Source organism: Spermophilus citellus (genome assembly GCF_964194105.1).
Source record: "Spermophilus citellus genome assembly, chromosome: 4".
NCBI lineage: Eukaryota > Metazoa > Chordata > Mammalia > Rodentia > Sciuridae > Spermophilus > Spermophilus citellus.
Window position 1 is genome coordinate 166,837,213 of NC_138185.1, and position 24,811 is coordinate 166,862,023.

The window sequence follows — 24,811 nt, forward strand, 5'->3', positions numbered from 1 at the left end:
ATTTCCTTCTAGTTAGGTTGGAGACTCCAAAATTCTATTACTGTAAATGAAGCCCAACCATTTCAACCCAAGGAATTGGTTGTTCTACTTTCTCCTGGCCAGGGAGAAAAAAAGTAGCATTAGTTTGTTTAAAAAGGAGGCGACTTCTGCTCCTAACTTTCCTTACTCTGTTTACTCTGATTTGTGAGGATACAGGTGAAGGTGGTGCCTCTGAGCATCATTCCTTGTAATTATTTCGTCAGGCGCCAGACCCCTGAGTAAGGGAAGGTCAGCCCATCGTCATTGCCTTCAGCTCAGACCTAGAAAGCATGTGCCATTCTATGTGATATCATGGATCATAGCTTGCAAGCACTTCTATGCCTTCTACCTATTGCACTGAAAAGAAACACAAATAGCATCCGCAGAAATCACATGAGTCTGTAGACATCCAAAATGATAATAAGCTTTCTGGGAATTTGCAAGGTCCTGGATAAAGGAGAAGGCTCTTCATTAGACCAGTATATCCTTCTGACCTATTCTTCCAAAGTATGTTAGATTTGTTGCCAATTGAAGACAAGATTCAACCAGTAAAATCTATTTGTCATAACTATTTCTAAAGTGAAATGTAAAACAACTTCAAGCAGGACATAGAAAGATGGCCCTGTTGAAATGATACTAAAGAACTGAAAAATGTGAAAGTCAAGTGCAAGGGTGGAAAATTAAACATTTATAAAATGTGGGGAAGGGTTAAGAGGTGTAAGAAACAAGTGGCCTCTTTAAATCCATGATTATCAACAGGATTAGATGGGGGGCTTGTTCCCTGACCCTGGCACATTTAGCAATGTCTAGGACCCTTCTGGTTTTCACAAATGGGGATAAAGCTGGAGATGCTGTAAAACAACCTATAGTGTACAGAACAGTTTTCCTCTCCCCACCCTCCCACTCCTGCTGCCAAAAGAATTAATTCAGCCCAAAGTGTCAATAATACCAACATTGATGCTGCAAAGAAACATCCTAGTTTGTAACGTGGAGAGGAAGAAGCCCCAGCATTCACGTTAGCAACACTCTACTGGGAAGTCAACTTAGGCATCCTCCAAAGGAACGGGCACATGAAACAAGCTAGAAAACACAGATTGTTATGTTCTTAAACAGCCCTTGTGTTGATACCTTGTATTTGGTTCATGGTGATGCTATATTCTTGACCCACATTTTTTGAAAAAAGATTTTTTCTAGTTGAAAAAGCATGAGGACAATATAATGTGTCACTGTGCGCAAGTTAGATGGATGGCAGAATGGCAGTACAGTTACGTTACCCTGAAGGTGAAATTGAAAGCTGGGATCATTATTTAACAATGTCTGTCTGAGTCCATCTGAGCAGACATTGCAGCACTGAACTGGGGAGTGAAAGAGAAGCCAGCAGGGAACGGTTTGTTAAAGTTAATTATAGTCTGCAAGAGTTTATATGTCCTCTGAAATATCTACAGATAGGGAAATCTCAGCAGTCACGAAAACTCCCTGTTTATAAATACCTCTTTATGAACACAGCCAGGAGATGATGGTGGGGCTCATTTGTTTATCTCTTACAGCTGCACAGATGTCCTGATCTCTCTGACTTCCAGCAAAAAATTTCTAGTGTTCTAAGCTACAATGAACAACTGCTGAAAGAAAAAGAAGCTCTGAGTGAAGAATTAAATAGCTACGTGGATAAGGTAGTAAAAACAATAAGACTTTACCACATCATGGAATGTGTTCCCTAAAGAGCATTTCTCTAGAGGTACTCAACCACGGGCCTCCCATGTTAGCCTTCCTGTTCCAGAGTTTCCTGGAACAGCATTTCAGCTGGTCTTACATTTTAGATCTCATGAAGCCAAGATTGTGACTTTGTCTCATTTTAGTATATTGGGATACTGCTTAATATATATAATATCTACATACAATAATGCTACTGTTCTGTATGCTATAACTAATACATTGTTTTTAATAATCTGAAATCTATTTCATAGACAATTTTTTCTATTAGTTTCCTTAGCAGATCCAAAACCTCTTCTTTCTTTCTCCCTACCTGCCTTATTCTGTGTTTTCCTGTTACAGTACACTCCTGAGATTTCTAATTGCCTTCCAGCCCAACATTTCCTACCATCAAAATATGAGGCATGGGGCTGGGGCTGTAGCTCAGCGGCAGAGCGCTTGCCTAGCAGGCATGAGGCACTGGGTTCCATCCTCAGCACCACATAAAAATAAACAAATAGAGTGGCCGAGGAGGCGGCGCGGCGGACGGCGGCCCCAGAGTAGCGCCCGCGCTGCGGCCCGCGGGACCGCGCCGCGACCGCCCGGGCCGGCCCGGAGGAGCGCCCGCCGCCGCCGCCGCGCGCAGAGCGAGGAAATGTGGGACATGTGGATTTGGAATATTAATTCATTTGAAAAACTGCTTTGGGGGTGTGAATGTGATTTCTGATGAAACTGGATTGGAATAATTTTCATGATCTTTGTATATTTATATATATATATATATATATTTTAAAATTTTGCATTTGACTTAAAGTGCCATGAGAAAATTTGCATATTGCAAGGTGGTCCTAGCCACCTCCTTAATTTGGGTACTGTTGGATATGTTCTTGCTGCTTTACTTCAGTGAATGCAACAAATGTGATGAGAAAAAGGAAAGAGGACTTCCTGCTGGGGATGTTCTAGAGCCAGTACAAAAACCTCATGAAGGTCCTGGAGAAATGGGGAAACCAGTTGTCATTCCTAAAGAGGATCAAGAAAAGATGAAAGAGATGTTTAAAATCAATCAGTTCAATTTAATGGCAAGCGAGATGATTGCACTCAACAGATCTTTACCAGATGGTAGGTTAGAAGGGTGTAAAACAAAGGTGTATCCAGATAATCTTCCTACAACAAGTGTCGTGATTGTTTTCCATAATGAGGCTTGGAGCACACTTCTGCGAACTGTCCATAGTGTCATTAATCGCTCACCAAGACACATGATAGAAGAAATTGTTCTAGTAGATGATGCCAGTGAAAGAGACTTTTTGAAAAGACCTCTAGAGAGTTATGTGAAGAAACTCAAAGTGCCAGTTCATGTAATTCGAATGGAACAGCGTTCTGGATTGATCAGAGCTAGATTGAAAGGAGCTGCAGTGTCCAAAGGCCAGGTGATCACCTTCTTAGATGCTCATTGTGAGTGCACAGTGGGATGGCTGGAGCCTCTCTTAGCAAGGATCAAACATGACAGGAGAACAGTGGTATGTCCTATCATTGATGTGATCAGTGATGATACTTTTGAGTACATGGCAGGCTCTGATATGACTTATGGTGGATTCAACTGGAAGCTTAATTTTCGCTGGTATCCTGTTCCCCAGAGAGAAATGGACAGAAGAAAAGGTGATAGGACTCTTCCTGTCAGAACACCTACAATGGCAGGAGGCCTTTTTTCAATAGACAGAGATTACTTTCAGGAAATTGGAACATATGATGCTGGAATGGATATTTGGGGAGGAGAAAACTTAGAAATTTCCTTTAGGATTTGGCAGTGTGGAGGAACTTTGGAAATTGTCACTTGCTCACATGTTGGACATGTGTTTCGGAAGGCTACCCCATACACATTTCCAGGAGGCACAGGGCAAATTATCAATAAAAATAACAGACGACTTGCAGAAGTATGGATGGATGAATTCAAGAATTTCTTCTATATAATTTCTCCAGGTGTTACAAAGGTAGATTATGGGGATATATCATCAAGACTTGGTCTAAGACACAAACTACAATGCAAACCTTTTTCTTGGTACCTAGAGAATATTTACCCTGATTCTCAAATTCCACGTCACTATTTTTCATTGGGAGAGATACGAAATGTGGAAACAAATCAGTGTCTAGATAACATGGCTAGAAAAGAGAATGAAAAAGTTGGAATTTTTAATTGTCATGGTATGGGAGGCAATCAGGTTTTCTCTTATACTGCCAATAAAGAAATTAGAACAGATGACCTTTGCTTAGATGTTTCCAAACTTAATGGCCCAGTTACCATGCTCAAGTGCCATCACCTAAAAGGCAACCAGCTCTGGGAGTATGACCCAGTGAAATTAACCCTGCAGCATGTGAACAGTAATCAGTGCCTGGATAAAGCCACGGAAGAGGACAGCCAGGTGCCCAGCATTAGAGACTGCAGTGGAAGCCGGTCCCAGCAGTGGCTTCTTCGAAATGTCACCCTTCCAGAAATATTCTGAGACCAAATTTTTAAAAAAAGAAAAAAATAAGGATTGACTGGGCTACCTCAGCATACGTTTCTGCCACATTCTTAAGTAGCAAAAAAGGAAAAGTGCTTTCCTCCTCTGCGGGATGTAAGATTTATCAGCCATTAAAACTCAGACTCCTCTAGCTTTTCACTAGCTGTGAACCAGCCTTCCTGTCCAAGGACATGAAACTGCATAGTAGTGAGACTGTGCACACTGATGTTTACAAGATTGAAAGAGTCTTTCATCAAGAATCATGGAAAAGAATATTCAGACAGTGAAACAGTCAACAAAATGTGCTTTCTGGAGAGCTGCACCTTTTATGGTTTGCTTGCACATCAGTAATTTCTGCTGAGTGTGCTGTCAATGAAGAGATTACCAAGATTTTTTTCCTGATTAGAACTGGTAGCCAGTATATTAAACATTGACATAAAAGCAAATGAAAAAGAAATGAAACCAGATACAGAATCATGAAAACAACATTTTTACATTAAAAAAAAAACTATATTAAACAGGGTTTAAACAAAATTAAAACAGAACTATGAGAAGTACAATTTGTTATAGTATAGTATCAAATTTCTATATAGATTTTATACCTCAGTGGGGAAAAATAACTGATTCCAATGACGTTCATTTTATTTTCATCTGTGATAGTCATGGATGCTTTTATTTTCCTTGGGGTGCTGAAAATGAGCTGGGAGAAAAAGCTCTTTGAACATAGTTTTAATTTCTTTCTACAATATTTTTATTTGATTTGTGGGCTGTTGGAATTGTGACTTTTAATTGACTTCTAAAAAATGGAGAATTAACATGATGCCTGGTCTCAACTGAACAAGTTAGATATCTCAGTTGTTCTTGGGTCAACTGGCTTACAGTCTCGGTCTTCTGTCTGTTTCTCTCCCTCCCTCCCTTTTCTCTCTCATTCTCATTCTCTCTCTCTCCCTTCCCCGCCCCCTCTCTCTCTCTCTCTGTCTCACACACACACACACACACACACACACACACACACATTCTTACCACATTTTCACCTTCCTAACTTGATTCAGCTGATTATGCTTAATACCCAAGATTCATACTACTGTACTACAGATTTGTTTTCACAGCAATAAATCTTCAGTTCTTTATGATTTCATTTAACAAAAGGCTTTCAAGGAGTGGTTTATAATTTGGGTATTTGGAGATAATATATTTGATGGTTTTTTTGGAAAACCTTTTTCACTCCATACTCAGATGTGCTTCATTGTCAAGTGCATATTTAGATTAGATTCTTGAATTGTAATGTTGATCTGCTGCTTTTTTTTTAATAAAATTTGACTGAAAATGTTAAAAAAAAAATAAAATAAAAATAAAAATAAACAAATAACATAAAGGCATTCTGTCCATCTACAACTACAAAAAAAAAAAAAAAAAATGAGGCAGTAAGGGGGAAAAAAAACAATGGGAAAACCCAAAAATGAAAAGGTTCAAAATTAGAAGTAGAACAGAGTCAGGAAAACTTCTACTTTATTTTTCCTTTCCCTGATCTCCCATGTAGATGGTACTTGTTCTTGACAGTGTAAGCAAAGGGTGATAAACTGAGGCTAGGTATGTTTGCAAAAATGCCTTCTCACTGCTTCTCTTCCTGAAACAGGTGGCAAAATCAAGACGTTTAGAGCACAGAATTGCTACAATGAAGCAAGAACAAAAGTCTTGGGAGCACCAGAGCGAGAGCTTGAAGTCACAGCTGGTGGCTTCTCAGGAAAAGGTGTGTGGACAATTCCTGTTTCATTACCACATGAATATTTTCCTATGTCTTCCAATAGAAATCCCAGTGGAAAGAATACTCCAGGTGGGCTCAGAATGATCACATAGTATCCAATTTTATATACATGTTATATAATATGTCCATATATTGCAAACAACATTTCCTTCAACGTTCTTTAATTATGAGATTACTTATTATGAAACCTTGAGAATAGTATATTGAAATCAGTGTTTGTTCCCAATTTAGAAATAGGATTTCTGAAGCAGGTCCATGCCCTATTAAAGATCTCTATCAACATTCCTTTTACAAAATTTAAAGTTTTAATTGAAATATATATGAGATATCAGTGCAAAATAGGATTCTACAAGCATATATTATTATTTTCAATGAAGAGATCATTTACAAACCAGTACCACAGGCTGAAACTCGATTTCTCCAGGACACAGTGAAGCCACCTTTTGTGATGCCAGTCGGCACTCTCCTTTGTCAACTATCACTTGGCGATCTACCAGGTGACTATCAGCACTACCTTGCTCCAGGCACAGTTTACCATTTTCCTAAACATAATTTAGCATCTTGTAAACCTACATAATATCCTGGGTTTCCACCAAACTCCTGAAAAGAGAACTGGATATAGTAAGCAGAAGCAGGAGCCTTGGAGTTCTCTAGTCCCTGTTTATTCATTCCTGGATATGGTGGCGGTAAGACCATGAGGTTTGGGTAGCAGTGTAAGCTTATTCTTTTCATGCAGGTTCAGAATTTAGAGGAAACCCTGCAGAATGTGAATCTTCAAATGTCTCGGATTAAATCCGACCTCCGAGTGACTCGGCAGGAAAAGGAAGCTTTGAAACAGGAAGTGATGTCTTTACACAAACAACTTCAGAATGTGGGTGACAAGGTAATTTTTTTTTATTGAGGCACACCTTTTTCTTCTATAATGTGATCATATAGATATATATAATTTTACATATAGTTGTATTTTTGTGAATGTGTTTGTGTAACTACCACTAGTCAAAATATAGAACATTTCTGGCACCCAGCTGGCTCTTGTGTCCTCTTGAGTTGATAATACTGATACCCACTTGTTTTATAAAGAGAAGTTCCTTTGAATAGTTTTTTTATTAGTGCTTATTACTTATGTGGATTTCATTGTGACGTATTTGTAAATGCATATAACATACTTTTGTGCATTTCTACCCACCCATTACCCCCGGTATCCTCCTGTCTCCCTCCTCTATATGCATCTACCTCTCTCCCCTCCCTCATATGCTTCCTCCTCTCAGTCTTCTACTTTCGTGTCATCTTTTTATTTTCCCCTTCATTCCACATGAGAGAAAACATGCATGTTTGTCTTTCTGAGTCTGGTTTATTTCTCTTAACATGATAATCTCCAATGCCATTCAGTTAACTGCAAATATCATAATTTCATTTTTCTTTATGGCTGAATAATACTTCATAAGTTGCCTGTTATGAACTGTATGTTGATAAATGTGGGTATACAGGTATCACTATAGTATGTGACTTTAATTTCTTTGGGTATATATCAAGAAGATATAGCTGGATGATGTGATAGTTCTATTTTTCATTTTTTTTAAAAGACTTCCATGCTCAATTTCCTTACTGGCTGTACTAATTTACTTCCCATCAACAGTGTATAAGGGTTTTCTTTCCTTTCCTTTCTTCCCACATCCTTTCCAGTACTTAATTTTTGTATTCCTTTTTCTTCTCTCTCTCTCTTTTTTTTTTTTTTGATGATCGCCATTCTGACTGAGATATAAGAGATCAGGTGAGGGACTGGGGTTGTGGCTCAGTGGTAGCGCACTTTCCTAGCATGCATGAGGCACCACATACAAATAAATAAAATAAAGATCCACCAACAACTAAAAAAAATTAAAAAAATAAAATAAAAGATCGGGTGAGATGGAATTTCAGGGTAGTTTTGATTTGCATTTCCTTGATGGCTAAAGATGTTGAACATTTTTTCATGTAATTATTCCATTTGTACTTTTTTTGAGAAGTGTCTGTTCAATTCATTTGCCCATGTATTGTTTGTTTGTTTGTTTGTTTGTTTGTTTTTGGAGGGGGTAGTTTTTTGAGTTCTTTACACATTCTTGATATTAATCCTCTGTTGGGAGAGTAACTAGCAAAGATTTTCCTAATTTATTAAGTCTCTCGTTATTGTTTCTCTTGCTGTGCAGAAGCTTTTTAACTTGATGTAATCACACTTGTTGATTCTTCCTTTCATTTCCTAAGTTACTGGAGTCCTTTCAGGAAGTCATTGCCTATGCATATATTTTGAAATGTTTCCCTTATGCTTTCTTTTAGAAGTTTTAAAGTTTCAGGTCTTATACTTAGGACTTTGATCCATTTTGAATTGACTTTTGTATAAGGTTGAGAGATAGAGACCTAGTTTCAATCTTCTACATGTCTGTATTCAGTTTTCCCAGTACCATTTGTTAAACAGGCTGTCTGTGTGTTCTCCAAAATATGTTTTTGACACGTTTGTCAAGGATCAGATGGCCATAGCTGTGGGGATTTACTTCTGGGGCCTCTATTCTATATCATTGATCTACATGTCTATTTTTATTTTGTTATAATAACAAAACATGTTGTGTTTGTTAGTATAGCTCTGTAGTATATTTTGAAATTGGGTATAATGATACCTCTGGCATTGCTTGTTTTGCTCAAGATTTCTATGGTTATTGTGGGTCTTTTGTGATTCCATATGAATTTTAGAATTGTTTTTTCTAGTTATGTGTAGAATGTCATCAGTATTTTGATAGGAATTGCATTGAATTTGTATATTACTTTCTGTAATACAAACTTTTAAACTGTTTTAATTCTGCTGATTCAGGAATATGGAGGCTTTTCCACCTGTTGCAGTATTTTTCCATTTCTTTCTTCACTGTTCTGTAATTTTCACCTTTTTTGTTAGGTTGGTTCCTAGTTGTTTTATTTATTTATTTTAAATTATTGTCAATGGAATTATTTTCCTGATTCTTTTTCATCAGATTTGTTATTGGTGTATAGGAAAGTTATTGTTTTTCATATGCTACTTTGCTGAATTTATCAAATCTTAAAGTCTCCTTCCTTGTAGAGTCTTTAGGGTCTTCTAAGCATAGGATCATATTTGCAAATAGGAATAATTTGACTTCTTCCTTCTGTATTTATGTTCCTTATATTTCTTTATCTTATCTAATACCTCTGGCTTTTCAAGTACAAATTTCAAGTACAAAATTGAATAGGATTGGTGAGAATGAACCTCCTTATCTTGTATCTGATTTTAAAGGGAACACTTTTTTTTCCCATTTGGTATGATGTTGACTTGGGGTTTGTCATATATAGTTTTATTATATTGAAGTATGATCCTCTTATACCTAGTTTCTTCAGGGCTTTTATTATGAAGGGATATTGAACTTTGTTGAACTTTGGGTTTTTTTTTGGGGGGGGGCTTTTTTGCATATATTGAGATGATCATGTGATTTTTGTCCTTGATTCTATATATGTGGTGTATTGCCTTTATTGATTTGCGTATGTTGAACCATCCTTGCATTCCTGGGATTTGATCATGGTATGTGATCTTTTTAATGTGTAATTAAATTTGGTTTGCAAGTATTCTATTGAGGGTTTTTGCATCTATGTTCATCAAAGATATTGGTCTGTTGTTTTCATTTGTTATTTTATTGTATCCTTTTCTAGTTTTGGTATCAGGATGTTACTGTCTTTGTAGACTAAATTTGGAGGAATTCCTTCCCATTTAATTTCATGGAATAGTTTAAGGAACACTGATATTCTTTAAAGGTCTGATAAAATTCAAAATTGAATCTGTATGTTCCTGAGCTTTTCTTTGTTGGGTGACTTTTTATTACTATTTCAATCTCATTGCTTATTCTTGGTCTGTTTAGGGTTTTTATATCCTCTTGGTTTGATTTTAGTTGGTTGTAGGGTATTGAAATTTATTCAGTTTTTACTAGACTGTCCAATTTATTAGAATAGTCACAGTAGTCCCTAATGCGCATCAGGATTTGAGTGGTATCTATTATAGTATCTCCTTTTTTGTCTCTAATTTTATTTAATTTGGGTCTCTCTGTCTATCTCTCAATCTCTCTCTTAATCTATTTTTCTCTTTCTCTCTTTCTTTCTCATTTATTTGGCTGAGAGCTTATCAGTAGTTATTTTTGCAAAGAACCAATTCTTTGTATCCTTGATCCTTTCTATTGTTCTTTCTGTCTGTTTCATTAGGTTTACCTCTTACCTTTATTATTTCTTTCTTTTGGGATTTGGCTTGTTCTTGTTTTTAAAGACCAAGAAGTGTAGCATTGGTTATTTATTTGAGATCTCTCTGATTTGTTCAATGTAGACACTCATAGCTATAAAATATGTATATGTGAACTTTTCAATATCACATGTGTACTAGGTTGTTGTTTCTTTTTTCATCTAGTTTTAGGAATTCTTCAATGTTCCCTCTTAATTTCTTCAATATCCACTTATTGTTCAGAAATGTACTGTTTGATTGCCGTGTGTTCATGTAGTTTCTCTTGCATTTGATTTCTGATTTCATTCCATTGTATTCTGATAAGTTGCAAGGTTATTTCAATTTTTTTTATTTGTTAAGACTTGCTTTGGCCTAAAATATTATCTATTTTGGAAAAAGTTCCATGAGCTGCTGAAAAGAAAGTTTATTCTGTTGTCCTTAGATGGAATATTCTGCAGATGCTTGTTAAGTCCATTTGATGTAGGGCACAGCTTAACTGTTTTTGTTGTTGTTGATGATGATGATGATTTTTTCTATCTGGATGATCTATCCATTTGTGAAAGTGGTGTATTAAAGTCTTGGGCTTTCATTGAGTTGGGGGTCTCTTTGTCCTTTTATGTTGAGTAGTGTTTGTTTTGTGAAATTGGATGCACCTGTATTCAGGGTACATATATTTACAATCATTATATGTTCTTGGTGGATTGTTCCATTTGCCCATATGTAATGACCTTCTTTGTCTCTTCTAATTTTAGCTTGAAGTTTGTTTTGTCAGATATGAATATAGGTACTCTTTCTTGCTTTATGATTTCATTTGAATAGACTATTATTTTCCATCCTGGTGAGATATTTCTTGTAGGCAACATTTTCTTAAAATGCATAATCATTATATTGGAAGAAATACAACTGCCATTATTTTCAGATGACTTTTTACAATTCATTAGGAAACATTTAATTGGAAAAGTAAGACCATTTACATTTAAGGTTATGGTAGAAAGGCATGTACTAATTTCTGTCATTTTCTTTTTTTCTAATTTTTTTTTCATTCCTAATTTTCATTTGCTCATCTATTCTTCTAATGAGATTTATTCTTTCCTGTGTTCCCTTGATTTTTTTTTCATTTCTGTGTGAATGTTCTAGTTCATCCACCTTATTTTGAAGCCCTGATATTCTTTCTTCCTCTTCTCTGTGTAGGACTCCTTTAAGTATCTCTGTGGTACTGGCTTAGTGGTCATGCTTTCCTTTAGTTTATGCTTATCTTGGCAGGTCTTTATTTCTTCTGAAGGATAGCCTTGCCAGATAGTCATCTAGGTTGACTTTTATTTTCTTTCAGGGTTTGTAATACATCATTCCATGCCTTCCTGTCCTTTAGAGTTTGTTGAGAAATCTGCTGTTATTCTATTAGGTTTGCCTTTATTATTTATTTGGCACTTCTCACAGCTTTTAATACTTTGGTCATTCTGAATTTTTAACATTCTAATTAATATGTTGTGGAGGGGTATTTTTCTTTGCGGTTTTTTTTTTTTTTTATTCTAAATGTCTTCAGTACCAGAATGTCCATCTCATTCACAAGATTTGGGGAATTTTCTGTGCCATTAACCTGTATCTCCATTCCTACCTCAAGACATATGAATCTTTGAGTTTGGTATTTCAAAGTTGTCCCAGATATCTTGTATATTCTATTCATAGTTTCTTATATATTTTTTTCTTTAATATCATCTGATGGTTCTAGTTCAGCCTTATTTTCAAGCCATGATATTTTTTCTTCTACTTGATCTCATTTATTGGTTGGACTTGCAACTGAGTTTTTATTTGACTTAATGTCTTTACATTGCCAAGATTTCTGTTAGATGCTTTTTCATAATCTCCTTCATATCCTTCATTGTTTTCCTTCCTTCATTCATCTATTTATTTATATCTTTGAACATTTTAGTCATTTTAACAATCTTTTTTTATATCTTTGGCATTTCACTTAATTCAGTATTTATGGGTAATCAGTTATCAAGAGCTTGTAAATTGGAGACATTATGCTCCCTTGTTTTCTCATGTTGTTGTTGTTGTTGTTGTTTGTATGTGTGTGTGTGTTTCCATGTTGAGATGTATGCATCTGTTTAGATGGATAGCTCTTCCACTATCATGTTTGGGGTCTTTAGTGAGTGGCTTTATCTTTACAATGTACCCTGGGCTTAGGGTATATCTCGGTATCAAAGCAACCACCCAACATGTTCAGTCCCCAGCACCACTTTGAGAAAAGAAAATTACCACCAGAAACAGAAACAATTTAAAAACAAATCAGGATCAGGAAGATGGCGGCGAAGGGAGTGCATCACCCCAGTGCGCCGCGTCACTGTGCGGGAGAAAGACGAGGTGAAACAGCTGAAGGCTATCTTGTTGGGAATTTCCAGTGAAATTGAGGTGCTCCAGAATCTAGTGGACGGATTTCCATTGCGCGAGGTTTGGCTGCGGGGGCTCGGTCGCGGGCGATTTCTCCGCACGGAGGGTCGCATTGCCTGATCGGCGGATTGCCCCGCAGCTGGAGTCTGCAGCGCGCGCTGGGAAGCGGCGAGGTGCCAGAGCAGGAGTGCAGCGATGCGGATTCTGGGGGCTCCTGCCAGTGGTGCAATGGCCGTGCTTAGTGCTGAGTTCCGGCTTTGAGACAGGAGAGAAGCGGTCCAGTTCGATTCTCGACACCGGTCGGACCACGGAGGAGGACAGCAGCCGCCATCTTGGAGAGCTGATGTAATCATCCCTGTTTTCTACTGATCTCAGCTCATTCAGCTACGGAACAGGTGATTTCAGGCTGGTATTTGCCTGCGTCTCACAGACAGATTGCTCAGGCTCGGGGCTGGAGAACCTGTGGAGAATACTCCTTGGGGCTCGCTCCTGGCAAGGCGTGCGCCGGGCTCTGAGCGACCGGATTCTGGTTCCCCGGGCTGCTTTGGCCCAGGGCTGGGGAACCTGCGGAGACTGAGTGTTGAGGGCAGCTACAAGTGGAGCGTGCGCTGAGCTCGGGGCGGCTGGGCCCTGACTCCCGGAACAGTTTTGGCCTGGGGCTGGGGAACCCGCGGGGGTCGCTCCTTGGAGCCTGCTCCTAGCGGAGCGTGGCTGGGATCGGAGAGGCCGGGTTCTGGCTCCCAAAGCTGCTTTGGTCCAGGGCTGGGGAACCTGCAGTAACTGCTTCTCGGTCCGGGTCCTGCTGGGTGCTGTGGGGGCCAGGGGTGCAGAGTGGAGCTGCCGCCTGCGCCCAGAGCAGGCCAAGTGACCTGCCGGCGTGGTATCACGTCACTCCAACTGCAGCTGGGGCCGAAGAGAGTAGCCGCCCACGCCTAGAACAGGACCAGCGACCCGACGGCGCGGTAGCCAAGTCGCCCCATTTGGAGTAGGGGCTGTGCAGAGCCGCTGTCTGAGCTTGCAAGGTAGGCAGACCTGCGACCCACTGGCAGGACAGGCCCGGTAGCCTGCCAGCGTGGTGGACAAGTAGCACCTAGGCAGTCACGTCACACTGGTTGGAGTGGGGGTGGAGCAGAGCCGACGCCCGTGTCCGGAAAAGGCCCAGCGACCCGTTGGAGAGGCAGTCAGGTACCCCCACTGGGAGTGGGGGCTGAGCAGAACTGCCGCCCGAGCCCGCAAGGTAGGCAGACCTGCGACCCACCGGCGGAACAGGCCTAGAGGCCTGCCAGCGTGGTAGACACGTCACACCAATTGGAGTAGGGGCCGAGCAGAGCCGCCGCCCACATCCAGATCAGGACCAACGACCCGAGGGCGTGGTAGTTACGTCACCACAATTGGAGTGGGGGCAGAGCAGAGCCGCCACCCGCGCCTACAGGGTGGGCAGACCTGCGACCGACCAGCGTGGTAGACAGATCACCCTAATTAGAGGAGGAGCACAGCCACTACCCGCCCTGCAAGGGAGATTTCCCAACTATACAAGAGCAATATAAATAAATAGGGGGAAAATTTCAAAAACACAACAGTTTCACCAAGCAGAAAGAAACGCAAGCAGTATGAAAAGACAAGGAAAGAAAGGACCACAAGCAATGCAGGTCAACTCAACTTTAGAAGAGGTAATAGCTGCAACAGATGGAATGTCAGACAAAGAGTTCAGGATATACATGCTTCAGATGATCTGGAGTCTCAAGGAAGACATGACAGCAAAATCAGACAATGAAAGATCACTTTGACAAGGAACTACATAAACAAATCCAGGAAGTAAATGATCAATTTCACAGGGAGATGGAGGTAATAAAAAACAAATAGAAATCCTAGAAATGCAGGAAGCAATAAACCAACTTAAAAACTCAATTGAGAATACTACCAGCAGAGTAGATCACTTAGAAGATAGAACATCAGACAATGAAGACAAAGTATTTCAACTTGAAAAGAACATAGACAGCTCAGCAAGACTGTTAAGGAACCATGAGCAGAACATCCAAGAAATATGGGATAACATTAAAAGACCAAACTTAAGAGTCATTGGGATACAGGAAGGCACAGAGCTCCAAACCAAAGGAATAAACAATCTATTCAATGAAATAATACGAGAAAACTTCCCAGACTTGAAGAATGAAACAGAATCCCAAATCCTAGAAGCCTACAGGACGCCGACTGTGCAAAATCATAAGAGATCCACACCTAGACACATTATAATGAAGATGTCCAACATACAGAATAAGGAGAGAATTTTAAAAGCTACAAGAGAAAGGAAGCAGATTATATTTAGGGGTAAACCAATCAGGATAACAGCTGATCTCTCAACACAGACTCTGAAAGCTAGAAGATCCTGGAATAACATATTTCAAACACTGAAAGAAAATGGGTTCCAACCAAGAATCGTGTATCTGGCGAAATTAAGCTTCAGGATGGAAGATGAAATTAAAAACTTCCACGATAAACAAAAGTTAAAAGAATTCGCAGCTAGAAAACCATCTCTTCAAAAAATCCTTGGCAAAACATTACAGGAAGAGGAAATGGAAAATAACATTGAAAACCAACAGTGGGAGGTAGGACAGTAAAGGGGGGAAAGTAATCAAAGAGGAAAATAAATCAGGTTTAGTAACATTAATAAACAAATATGGCTGGAAGAACAAACCATATCTCAGTAATAACCCTAAATGTTAATGGCTTAAACTCACCAATTAAGAGACACAGGCTAGTTGAATGGATCACAAAACAAGACTCAACAATATGCTGCCTACAGGAGACGCAGTTGATAGGAAAAGATATACACAGACTGAAGGTGAAAGGTTGGAAAAAATCATACCACTCATATGGACTGCGGAAACAAGCAGGAGTGTCCATACTCATATCTAATAAAATAGATTTCAAGCCAAAGTTAATCAAAAGGGATATAGAGGGACACTACATACTGCTCAAGGGAAACATACACCAACAAGACATAATAATCATAAATATATATGCCTCAAACAATGGTGAAGCTATGTTCATCAAGCAAACTCTTCTCAAGTTCAAGAGTCTAATAGACCACCATACAATAATCATGGGAGACTTCAACACACCTCTCTCACCACTGGACAGATCTTCCAAACAAAAGTTAAATAAGGAAACTATAGAACTCAATAACACAATTAACAACCTAGACTTAATTGACATATATAGAATATACCACCCAACATCAAGTAGTTACACTTTTTTCTCAGCAGCACATGGATCCTTCTCAAAAATAGATCATATATTATGTCACAGGGCAACTCTTAGACAATATAAAGGAGTAGAGATAATACCATGCATCTTATCTGATCATAATGGAATGAAACTGAAAATCAACGATAAAAGAAGGAAGGAAAAATCATGCATCACTTGGAGAATGAACAATAGGTTACTGAATGATCAATGGGTTTTAGAAGACATCAAGGAGGAAATTAAAAACTTCTTAGAGTTAAATGAAAACAAAGACACAACATATCGGAATCTATGGGACACATTGAAAGCAGTTCTAAGAGGAAAATTCATTGCTTGGAGTTCATTCCTTAAAAAAAGAAAAAACCAACAAATAAATGATCTCATACTTCATCTCAAAATCCTAGAAAAAGAAGAGCAAAACAACAGCAAAAGAAGTAGAAGGCAAGAAATAATTAAAATCAGAGCTGAAATTAATGAAATCGAAACAAAAGAAACAATTGAAAAAATTGACAAAACTAAAAGTTGGTTCTTTGAAAAAATAAATAAAATCAACAGACCCTTAGCCATGCTAACAAAGAGAAGAAGAGAGAGAACCCAAATTACTAGCATACAGGATGAAAAAGGCAATATCACAACAGACACTTCAGAAATACAGAAGATAATCAGAAATTATTTTGAATCCTTATACTCCAATAAAATAGAAGATAGTGAAGGCATCGATAAATTTCTTAAGTCATATGATATGCCCAGATTGAGTCAGGAGGATATAGACAACCTAAACAGACCAATAACAATAGAGGAAATAGAAGAAACCATCAAAAGACTACCAACTAAGAAAAGCCCAGGACCGGATGGGTATACAGCAGAGTTTTACAAAACCTTTAAAGAGGAACTAACACCAATACTTTTCAAGCTATTTCAGGAAATAGAAAAAGAGGGAGAACTTCCAAATACATTCTACGAGGCCAACATCACCCTGATTCCTAAACCAGACAAAGACACTTCAAAGAAAGAAAACTACAGACCAATATCTCTAATGAACCTAGATGCAAAAATCCTCAATAAAATTCTGGCGAATCGGATTCAAAAACATATCAAAAAAATTATACACCATGATCAAGTAGGATTCATCCCTGGGATGCAAGGCTGGTTCAATATACAGAAATCAATAAATGTTATTCACCACATCAATAGACTTAAAAATAAGAACCATATGATCATCTCGATAGATGCAGAAAAAGCATTCGACAAAGTACAGCATCCCTTTATGTTCAAAACTCTAGAAAAATTAGGGATAACAGGATCATACCTCAACATTGTAAAAGCAATCTATGATAAGCCACAGGCCTGCATCATTCTGAATGGAGAAAAATTGAAGGCATTCCCTCTAAGATCTGGAACAAGACAGGGATGCCCTCTCTCACCACTTCTGTTCAACATAGTCCTCGAAACACTGGCCAGAGCAATTAGACAGACGAAAGAAATTAAAGGCATAAAAATAGGAAAAGAAGAACTTAAATTATCACTATTTGCAGATGACATGATTCTATACCTAGCAGACCCAAAAGGGTCTACAAAGAAACTATTAGAGCTAATAAATGAATTCAGCAAAGTGGCAGGATATAAAATCAACATGCATAAATCAAATGCATTCCTGTATATCAGCGACAAATCCTCTGAAACGGAAATGAGGACAACTACTCCATTCACAATATCCCCCCAAAAAATAAAATACTTGGGAATCAACCTAACAAAAGTGGTGAAAGACTTATACAATGAAAACTACAGAACCCTAAAGAGAGATATAGAAGAAGACCTCAGAAGATGGAAAAATATACCCTGTTCATGGATAGGCAGAACTAACATCATCAAAATGGCGATATTACCAAAAGTTCTCTATAAGTTCAGTGCAATGCCAATCAAAATCCCAACAGCATTTCTTGTAGAAATAGATAAAACAATCATGAAATTCATATGGAATAATAAAAGACCCAGAATAGCAAAAACAATGCTAAGCAGGAAGTGTGAATCAGGCGGTATAGCGATACCAGACTTCAAACTATACTACAGAGCAATAGTAACAAAAACAGCATGGTACTGGTACCAAAACAGGCGGGTGGACCAATGGTACAGAATAGAGGACACAGTAACCAATCCGCAAAACTACAACTATCTTATATTTGATAAAGGGGCTAAAAGCATGCAATGGAGCAAGGATAGCATCTTCAACAAATGGTGTTGGGAAAACTGGAAATCCATTTGCATCAAAATGAAACTGAATCCCTTTCTCTTTCCATGCACAAAAGTTAACTCAAAATGGATCAAGGAGCTTGATATTAAATCAGAGACACAGCGTCTGATAGAAGAAAAAGTTGGCTATGATCTACATACTGTGGGGTCGGGCTCCAAATTCCTCAATAGGACACCCATAGCGCAAGAGTTAATAACTAGAATCAACAAATGGGACTTACTCAAACTAAAAAGTTTTTTCTCAGCAAAAGAAACAATAAGAGAGATAAACAGGGAGCCTACATCATGGGAACAAATCTTTACTCCACACACTTCAGATAGAGCCCTAATATCCAGAGTATACAAAGAACTCAAAAAATTAGACAATAAGATAACAAATAACCCAATCAACAAATGGGCCAAGGACCTGAACAGACACTTCTCAAAGGAGGATATACAATCAATCAACAAGTACATGAAAAAATGCTCTCCATCTCTAGCAGTCAGAGAAATGCAAATCAAAACCACCCTAAGATACCATCTCACTCCAGTAAGATTGGCAGCCACTATGAAGTCAAACAACAACAAGTGCTGGAGAGGATGCAGGGAAAAGGGTATACTTGTTCATTGTTGGTGGGACTGCGAATTGGTGCAGCCAATTTGGAAAGCAGTATGGAGATTTCTTGGAAAGCTGGGAATGGAACCACCATTTGACCCAGCTATTCCCCTTCTCAGTCTATTCCCTAAAGACCTAATAAGAGCACTACGGGGACACTGCTACATCGATGTTCATAGCAGCACAATTCACCATAGCAAGATTGTGGAACCAACCTAGATGCCCTTCAATAGATGAATGGATAAAAAAAATGTGGCATTTATACACAATGGAGTATTACTCTGCATTAAAAAATGACAAAATCATAGAATTTGGAGGGAAATGGATGGCATTAGAGCAGATTATGCTAAGTGAAGCTAGCCAATCCTTAAAAAACAAATGCCAAATGACTTCTTTGATATAAGGGGATTAACCAAGGACAGGGTAGGGACGAAGAGCTTGAGAAGAAGATTAACATTAAACAGGGATGAGAGGTGGGAGGGAAAGGGAGTGAGAAGGGAAATCACATGGAAATGGAAGGTGTTCCTCAGGGTTATACAAAATTTCATATAAGAGGAAAGGAGGGGTAAGAGAAGAATAATACAAGTGGAAGAAATGATTTACAGTAGAGGGGGTAGAGAGAGTAAAGGGGAGGGGAGCGGAGGGGAGGGGAGGGGAAGGGGGATAGTAGAGAATAGGATAGACAGCAGAATACATCAGACACTAGAATGGCAATATGTAAATCAATGGAAGTGTAACTGATGTGATACAGCAATCTGTATACGGGGTAAAAATGGGAGTTCATAACCCACTTGAATCAAACTGTGAAATATGATATATTAAGAACTATGTAATGTTTTGAACGACCAACAATAAAAAAAAACAAAAAAAAATAAAAATAAAAAAAATAAAAAATAAAAACAAATCAGATATCAACATATAATAAAAACCTATTTGAGGGCTGGGATTGTAACTCAGTGGTAGAGCACTTGCCTTGCCTGCATGAGGCACTGGGTTCTATTCTCAGCACCACATAAAGAAATAATAAAATAAAGATACTGTGTCCATCTAAAAAGAAAAAAAAAACCCTATTAGAAGTGACCTCTAAAGGTCTACTAATCAAAGAGAGGAAATAATATAGAATAAGCTACACTAGGACATATTAATTAAAGTAAAATTAGTACTAAAATATTGAAAAGTGGGGAAGGGAGGGAAAAGAGAAGAAATGAGAAGAAGAAGAAAGAAAAGAGGAAATAAAAATGAGAAGGAAAGAAAAAATCTAAATAATTTTAATTTAATATAAAATTAGATAAAAGTATAAAATGAGGGAAAACAAAACAATATAGAATATAATGAAGGCAGAAACAAAAAGAGGCTAAGATTCCTTTTGTCCAAAGTATTTTAAGTGGATATACTTTTTTGTGGGATTTCTAATTTTGGAATCCACGAGGCATGGGGGGGTGAGGTTGCAGGCTACAGCTTCAGTCCTGTGTGTTCCTCCTCAGCTCCAACACAAAGGGGCCAAACCAGTTAGGGCAGTCTGTAGGCTGAGCTCCACCCTTCCTTGCCCACTAGCTTGTGCTAGGGCAAAGTTATCCACAGCTCAGCTACATTCACTCCCAATGCTTATTTTTTTGTACTTGGAAGGTGGAGCATGGCCACCAAACAAGCCTGTGGATCTATCTGGATTGTGCCCTCTTGGACCTGAGACCCCCAGTCGATGTGCTCAGGGATATGGCAAGTGTCCAAACTACAGCAGTTGTAGCCTCTGAATTCCTCTAAGCTTGCAGGAGGTGACCAAGCCAAAGGGAGCTGGGGTGGCAAGCTGAGGGACTCCAAGCATCCACCAGTCCCAGCCCCTTCATAAATCCACACACAGCTAGTCTCACTCCTTGTCACAAAGGGCAAACTTACACTTTTGAATGGAAGTACTTTCTGCCTCCCTCTACCGAGCAGATCACTCTTCCCACTGCCTAAAGTTCTCAGCAAATATGTTTCACGGTCACTTTTCTGGGGCCAAACTGACTTTCCATGTGGGTGCCCACTGAACCAGTGAGAGGAGAGGCTCTTGGGAAGGGACGGATTTATGTACCTTCTGTCACCATAGGTCAGAGATGCTTGTTTCTGAACATCATATAAGTGAAAATATAAAGTATATCAAAAGGTCATTTTTTTGGTATTGAACAAGTCAAAAGACCATAGCTGAGTTGAGTTTTGTAGTAATGAAATTAAAACACTTCCAAACTTTGATATGTAAGAGCATTCTATTTTTTAGTGTGACTAAAAAAATTAAGTCAAGAAAAACATTACAAGAAATTAATCAAGAAACACACACAAGGGCTGCAAGAAAAGTAAGCTTTTCCTGAGAAGGAAAACTATTGCATAATACAACAATGGTGAATTTCAGGAGATAATTCATTGCTACCTAATGGGTTTCACCTATGGTACCAGGAAAACCAGGAAGAGCTGGTTAAAGCCTTAGCTGGCACATTACAGTGTTGTTAGAAAGTGGCTGGGGTTGTGGCTCAGTTGTAGAGCACTTGCCTAGCATGTGTGAGGCACTGGGTTCAATCCTCAGCACCACATAAAAATAAATAAACAAAATAAAGGTCTATCAACAACTAAAAAAAAAAAGAAAGTGTCTCATCTTAAACTATCACAAATGCTAATCAATCTGTATACAAGTAAATTAAGAATTTTATAGATGCTAGTCTTTAGGTGGATGTTAAGATTTTGTCTATAGTGAAAGTAGGCACTAATTCAGTTATTTTTATCTCTTGGTGGTACTTTTTAAAAATAATGTAGTTTGTATTTTAAAAATTACTTTTGGGCTGACTTTTTTTCTAAATGAGATTCTCCCTTTTTTATTTTTCATATTTAGCTTAAAAGGGAGGAGACTTACTTAGGTGTATTGCTTTTTTGTTTTTGTTTTTTAAAATTATTTTTAGATTCAAAAAATATATCACTCTGCTAATTTAAAGCACATTCCTGAATCCAGGCCTCAATTACATGGACAATATGTGTTTTTGGATTCTAAAAAGGGATATGATTGCATATGTGAAAACAAAAAAGTTTGGCTGGTAAAAGGTTTCAGGTTGGCAGTGCCTTTCAGAGTTCCTTTTGTGTTTTCTGTTAGTCAAAAGAGTAAATCTGGGTTCAGGAGCTGGGGCTAGGGCTCAGTAGTAGAGCACTAGCCTAGCATGCGTTAGGCACTGGGGTTGATCCCTGGCACCACATTAAATAAATAAATAAAGCCATTGTGTCCATTTGTATATATCTATACAAATATATGTATATTTTTTGAAAAAGAGTATTATATGGGTTCAAAGATAACTTCCTAAGAACAAGGCAATTTTCATGCCACCAACTTCCATATACTTGGGTCCTATTAGTAATTGGGATTTGCTCTATAATCCTATTTGCTATTGAACCTGACTGGCCAGTTTTCCCAAAGGCCATTTTGAACAGAGAATTTCCAAACCTGATTTTTAAAATCAAATTTCAAGAATATAGTTTTATTCATATCTATATTCATATCATATCTATATTCTAAGAATATAGTTTATTCATATCTATACATATTAGGCACACAAAAAAGGTTGAAAGGTGCTTAATGAGTATTGATGTCATTAGGTAAATAGGATACAATTCTTAAAACAGAAATGACCCATCAGGGTCATTTTAAGGCTTACCTCTGCAATTCTCTCTTAAGAACTGGGACCCAGAAAAAGCCACCCATCCATCAGGGCTCCATAGCCAGCAGAAAAGGCTGTCTTGGGACAAGTTGGATCATCTGATAAATGAGGAACAACAGCTGCTTTGGCAAGAGAATGAGAGACTCCAGACTGTGGTACAGAACACCAAAGCAGAACTCACACACTCCCGGGAAAAGGTAACTCCAAAGGCTGGCACATCATGACATATGTCTGAAAAGGATTAGTTTGATATGAAAATGAATGTGTGATATGATTGAAGTGGTTCTAGGGTACAGATTTGAGTAGCCTGTGAAAGAAGACTTATTTTAAGAGTGTATCATTTATCATTTACTTACATATAATTTTATCCAAGTATGTTTAGAAAATATTTTTTTCATTTTGTATAAGGAGTTCTATATTAAAATAAATCTGTGATTTTAATCCTGTTATAAAAAATATAGACTGGTAGAAATTATGTCAACCATATAGTTCTTATTCCAATTGGATAGCTGCCCAGACCAGAAGTTACAAAAATGACAAAATTAGACTCAGATCTTATGGGTCTAGCTCCTTATAAGGAGTTAGTTAGAGTCAGCATTTCAAGGTTAAAGTGATTTTTAAAGATCTTTTCCAACCAACAAACTATGCTTGAATTCCTTACCTCTGCTCTTAAGTTCACTGTTTATATTTAATCTGTGCTTCAGGACCTCTACTGAGGAGAAACTAGAGAGTCACAGATTTTCCTTTAGAAACTATTGTCACTGAAGCCATGGTGGGGGACAAGAGAGACATGGTCCCTGTCCTCATGGAACTTAATAGTGCGAATGTACTGTTTCAGGTACAAGCAGTCTGATACAGAACAGATGGGACTGTTCACTTCTGAAAGTTTTACTCATGCCAGAGCTGCAGGGACTAGGACTGCTATGTCTGTGATCTTGATAATCACATCACAATTTGACCCTTGGAGTCTTGATAGATCCCTTCTACCTTGTCCGATGTTGGGTTTATAGACCCAACCAGATTTACCTAGAAAGGATCATTGGAAATCCATAAAAGTAAGCTTCAACAATTGGCAAGCTAAGCCAGGTGCGATGGCGCATGCCTGTGATCCCAGCCTGTCAGGAGGCTGAGGCCGAAGGATCACAAGTTCAAAGCCAGCCTCAGCAACTTAGCAAGACCCTGTCTCTAAATAAAATATTTAAAAAGGGCTAGGGATGTGGCTCAGTGGTTAAGCACCCCTAGCTTCAATCCCTGGTACCAAAAAAAAAAAAAATTGGCAAGCTAGACTGAAAAACATTTTTTATTGCTCTCATTTTTGGTTTCTGATATGTGGTCAAGTTTGCTATCTTGCCTAGCTAGACTGATCTCCAACTCCTAGGCTCAAATGATCTCCCACCTCAGACTCCCTAAAGCTAGGAATACAGGCACCCTGCTAAGAAAAGACTTTTAATGACACAGAACCCAAGTACTGAATTAAAACTTTATTTGCATGTTTATTTTTTTTAATATTTTTTAGTTGTTGATGGAGCTTTATTTTATTCATTTATTGTTATGAGGTGCTGAGAATTGAATCCAGGGCCTCACACATGCTAGGCAAGCACTTTACCACTGAGCCACAACACCAGCCCCATATGTTTATTTTTTATTTTTTTCTGGCTACATGATTACATAACCATTTTTTCCTCTTAACATTTGTTTTTGCTAGGTTCGTCAGTTGGAATCCAACCTTCTTCCCTCCAAGCACCAAAAACATCTAAACCCATCAGGTACTGTGAAACCCACAGAGCAAGAAAAGTTGAACTTAAAGAGAGAATGTGATCAGTTTCAGAAAGAACAATCTCCTACTAATAAGAAGGTGAGTTTGGGGAGGTATACACTATGTGTATACTTGGGCTATTTGTTTTTCTTTTTAATTTTTCTTTTAGTTGTAGATGAACATAATGACTTTATTTTATTTATTTATTTTTATGTGGTGCTGAGGATCGAACCCAGTGCCTCACACCTGCTAAGTGAGCCCTCTACTGCTGAGCCACAACCCCAGCCCAAATGTGGCAGCTGATTTCTTCTTGAGGTGATGATAAGAGACAGACGGCACCAAAAGACCAAGAGAGAAGCTATACTGCCTTTCATAACATAATCTTGGAAGTGGCGTACCATCACTTTTGCTATTGTCTGTACATACCCAGATTAGTCCTGATATGGTCTGAGAGAAGTCTACATGACAGATTCAGACTGTAAGGTGGGAACCATTGGGTGCCATCTTGGAGGCTGGCTACCACATGGCCAAACTTTTGTAGCCCAGCTCCAGTTGCTTTCTATACTTTTCTCATGGAGTTAGGGTTCTAGATCATGTTATTCTCATGATTTCTGTTGTTACTTGTTTTTCTTTTCCTAAACTTAAACTCAGTTTTCTCTAATACCCTCCTCTTCTTAAAAACCATTTAA

At 38.3% G+C, this 24,811-nt stretch overlaps 2 protein-coding genes across 6 annotated transcripts in view; both read left to right on the plus strand.

Annotated features, from left to right (window-relative positions):
* Nucleotides 1–24,811, plus strand: part of NIN (ninein) — a 116,239-nt gene that overhangs the window by 75,785 nt on the left and 15,643 nt on the right. For all 5 annotated transcript variants that reach the window (XM_081293530.1, XM_081293531.1, XM_081293532.1 and 2 more), the window contains 5 exons: nt 1,566–1,688; nt 5,842–5,955; nt 6,707–6,853; nt 22,384–22,563; nt 24,072–24,221. In XM_081293530.1, coding sequence (XP_081149656.1) covers nt 1,566–1,688; nt 5,842–5,955; nt 6,707–6,853; nt 22,384–22,563; nt 24,072–24,221 — 714 coding nt within the window. The remainder of the gene's footprint in view (nt 1–1,565; nt 1,689–5,841; nt 5,956–6,706; nt 6,854–22,383; nt 22,564–24,071; nt 24,222–24,811) is intronic.
* On the plus strand, nt 2,239–5,165 carry LOC308648642 (polypeptide N-acetylgalactosaminyltransferase 1-like). Its single transcript, XM_081293540.1, has one exon. The coding sequence runs from the start codon at nt 2,526–2,528 to the stop codon at nt 4,203–4,205; it is 1,680 nt and encodes a 559-aa protein (XP_081149666.1). The 5' UTR covers nt 2,239–2,525; the 3' UTR covers nt 4,206–5,165.

What these genes read in the sequence shown, in the direction of transcription:
- LOC308648642 (XM_081293540.1), top strand. Translation starts at nt 2,526, where the DNA reads ATGAGAAAATTTGCATATTGCAAGGTGGTCCTAGCCACCTCCTTAATT.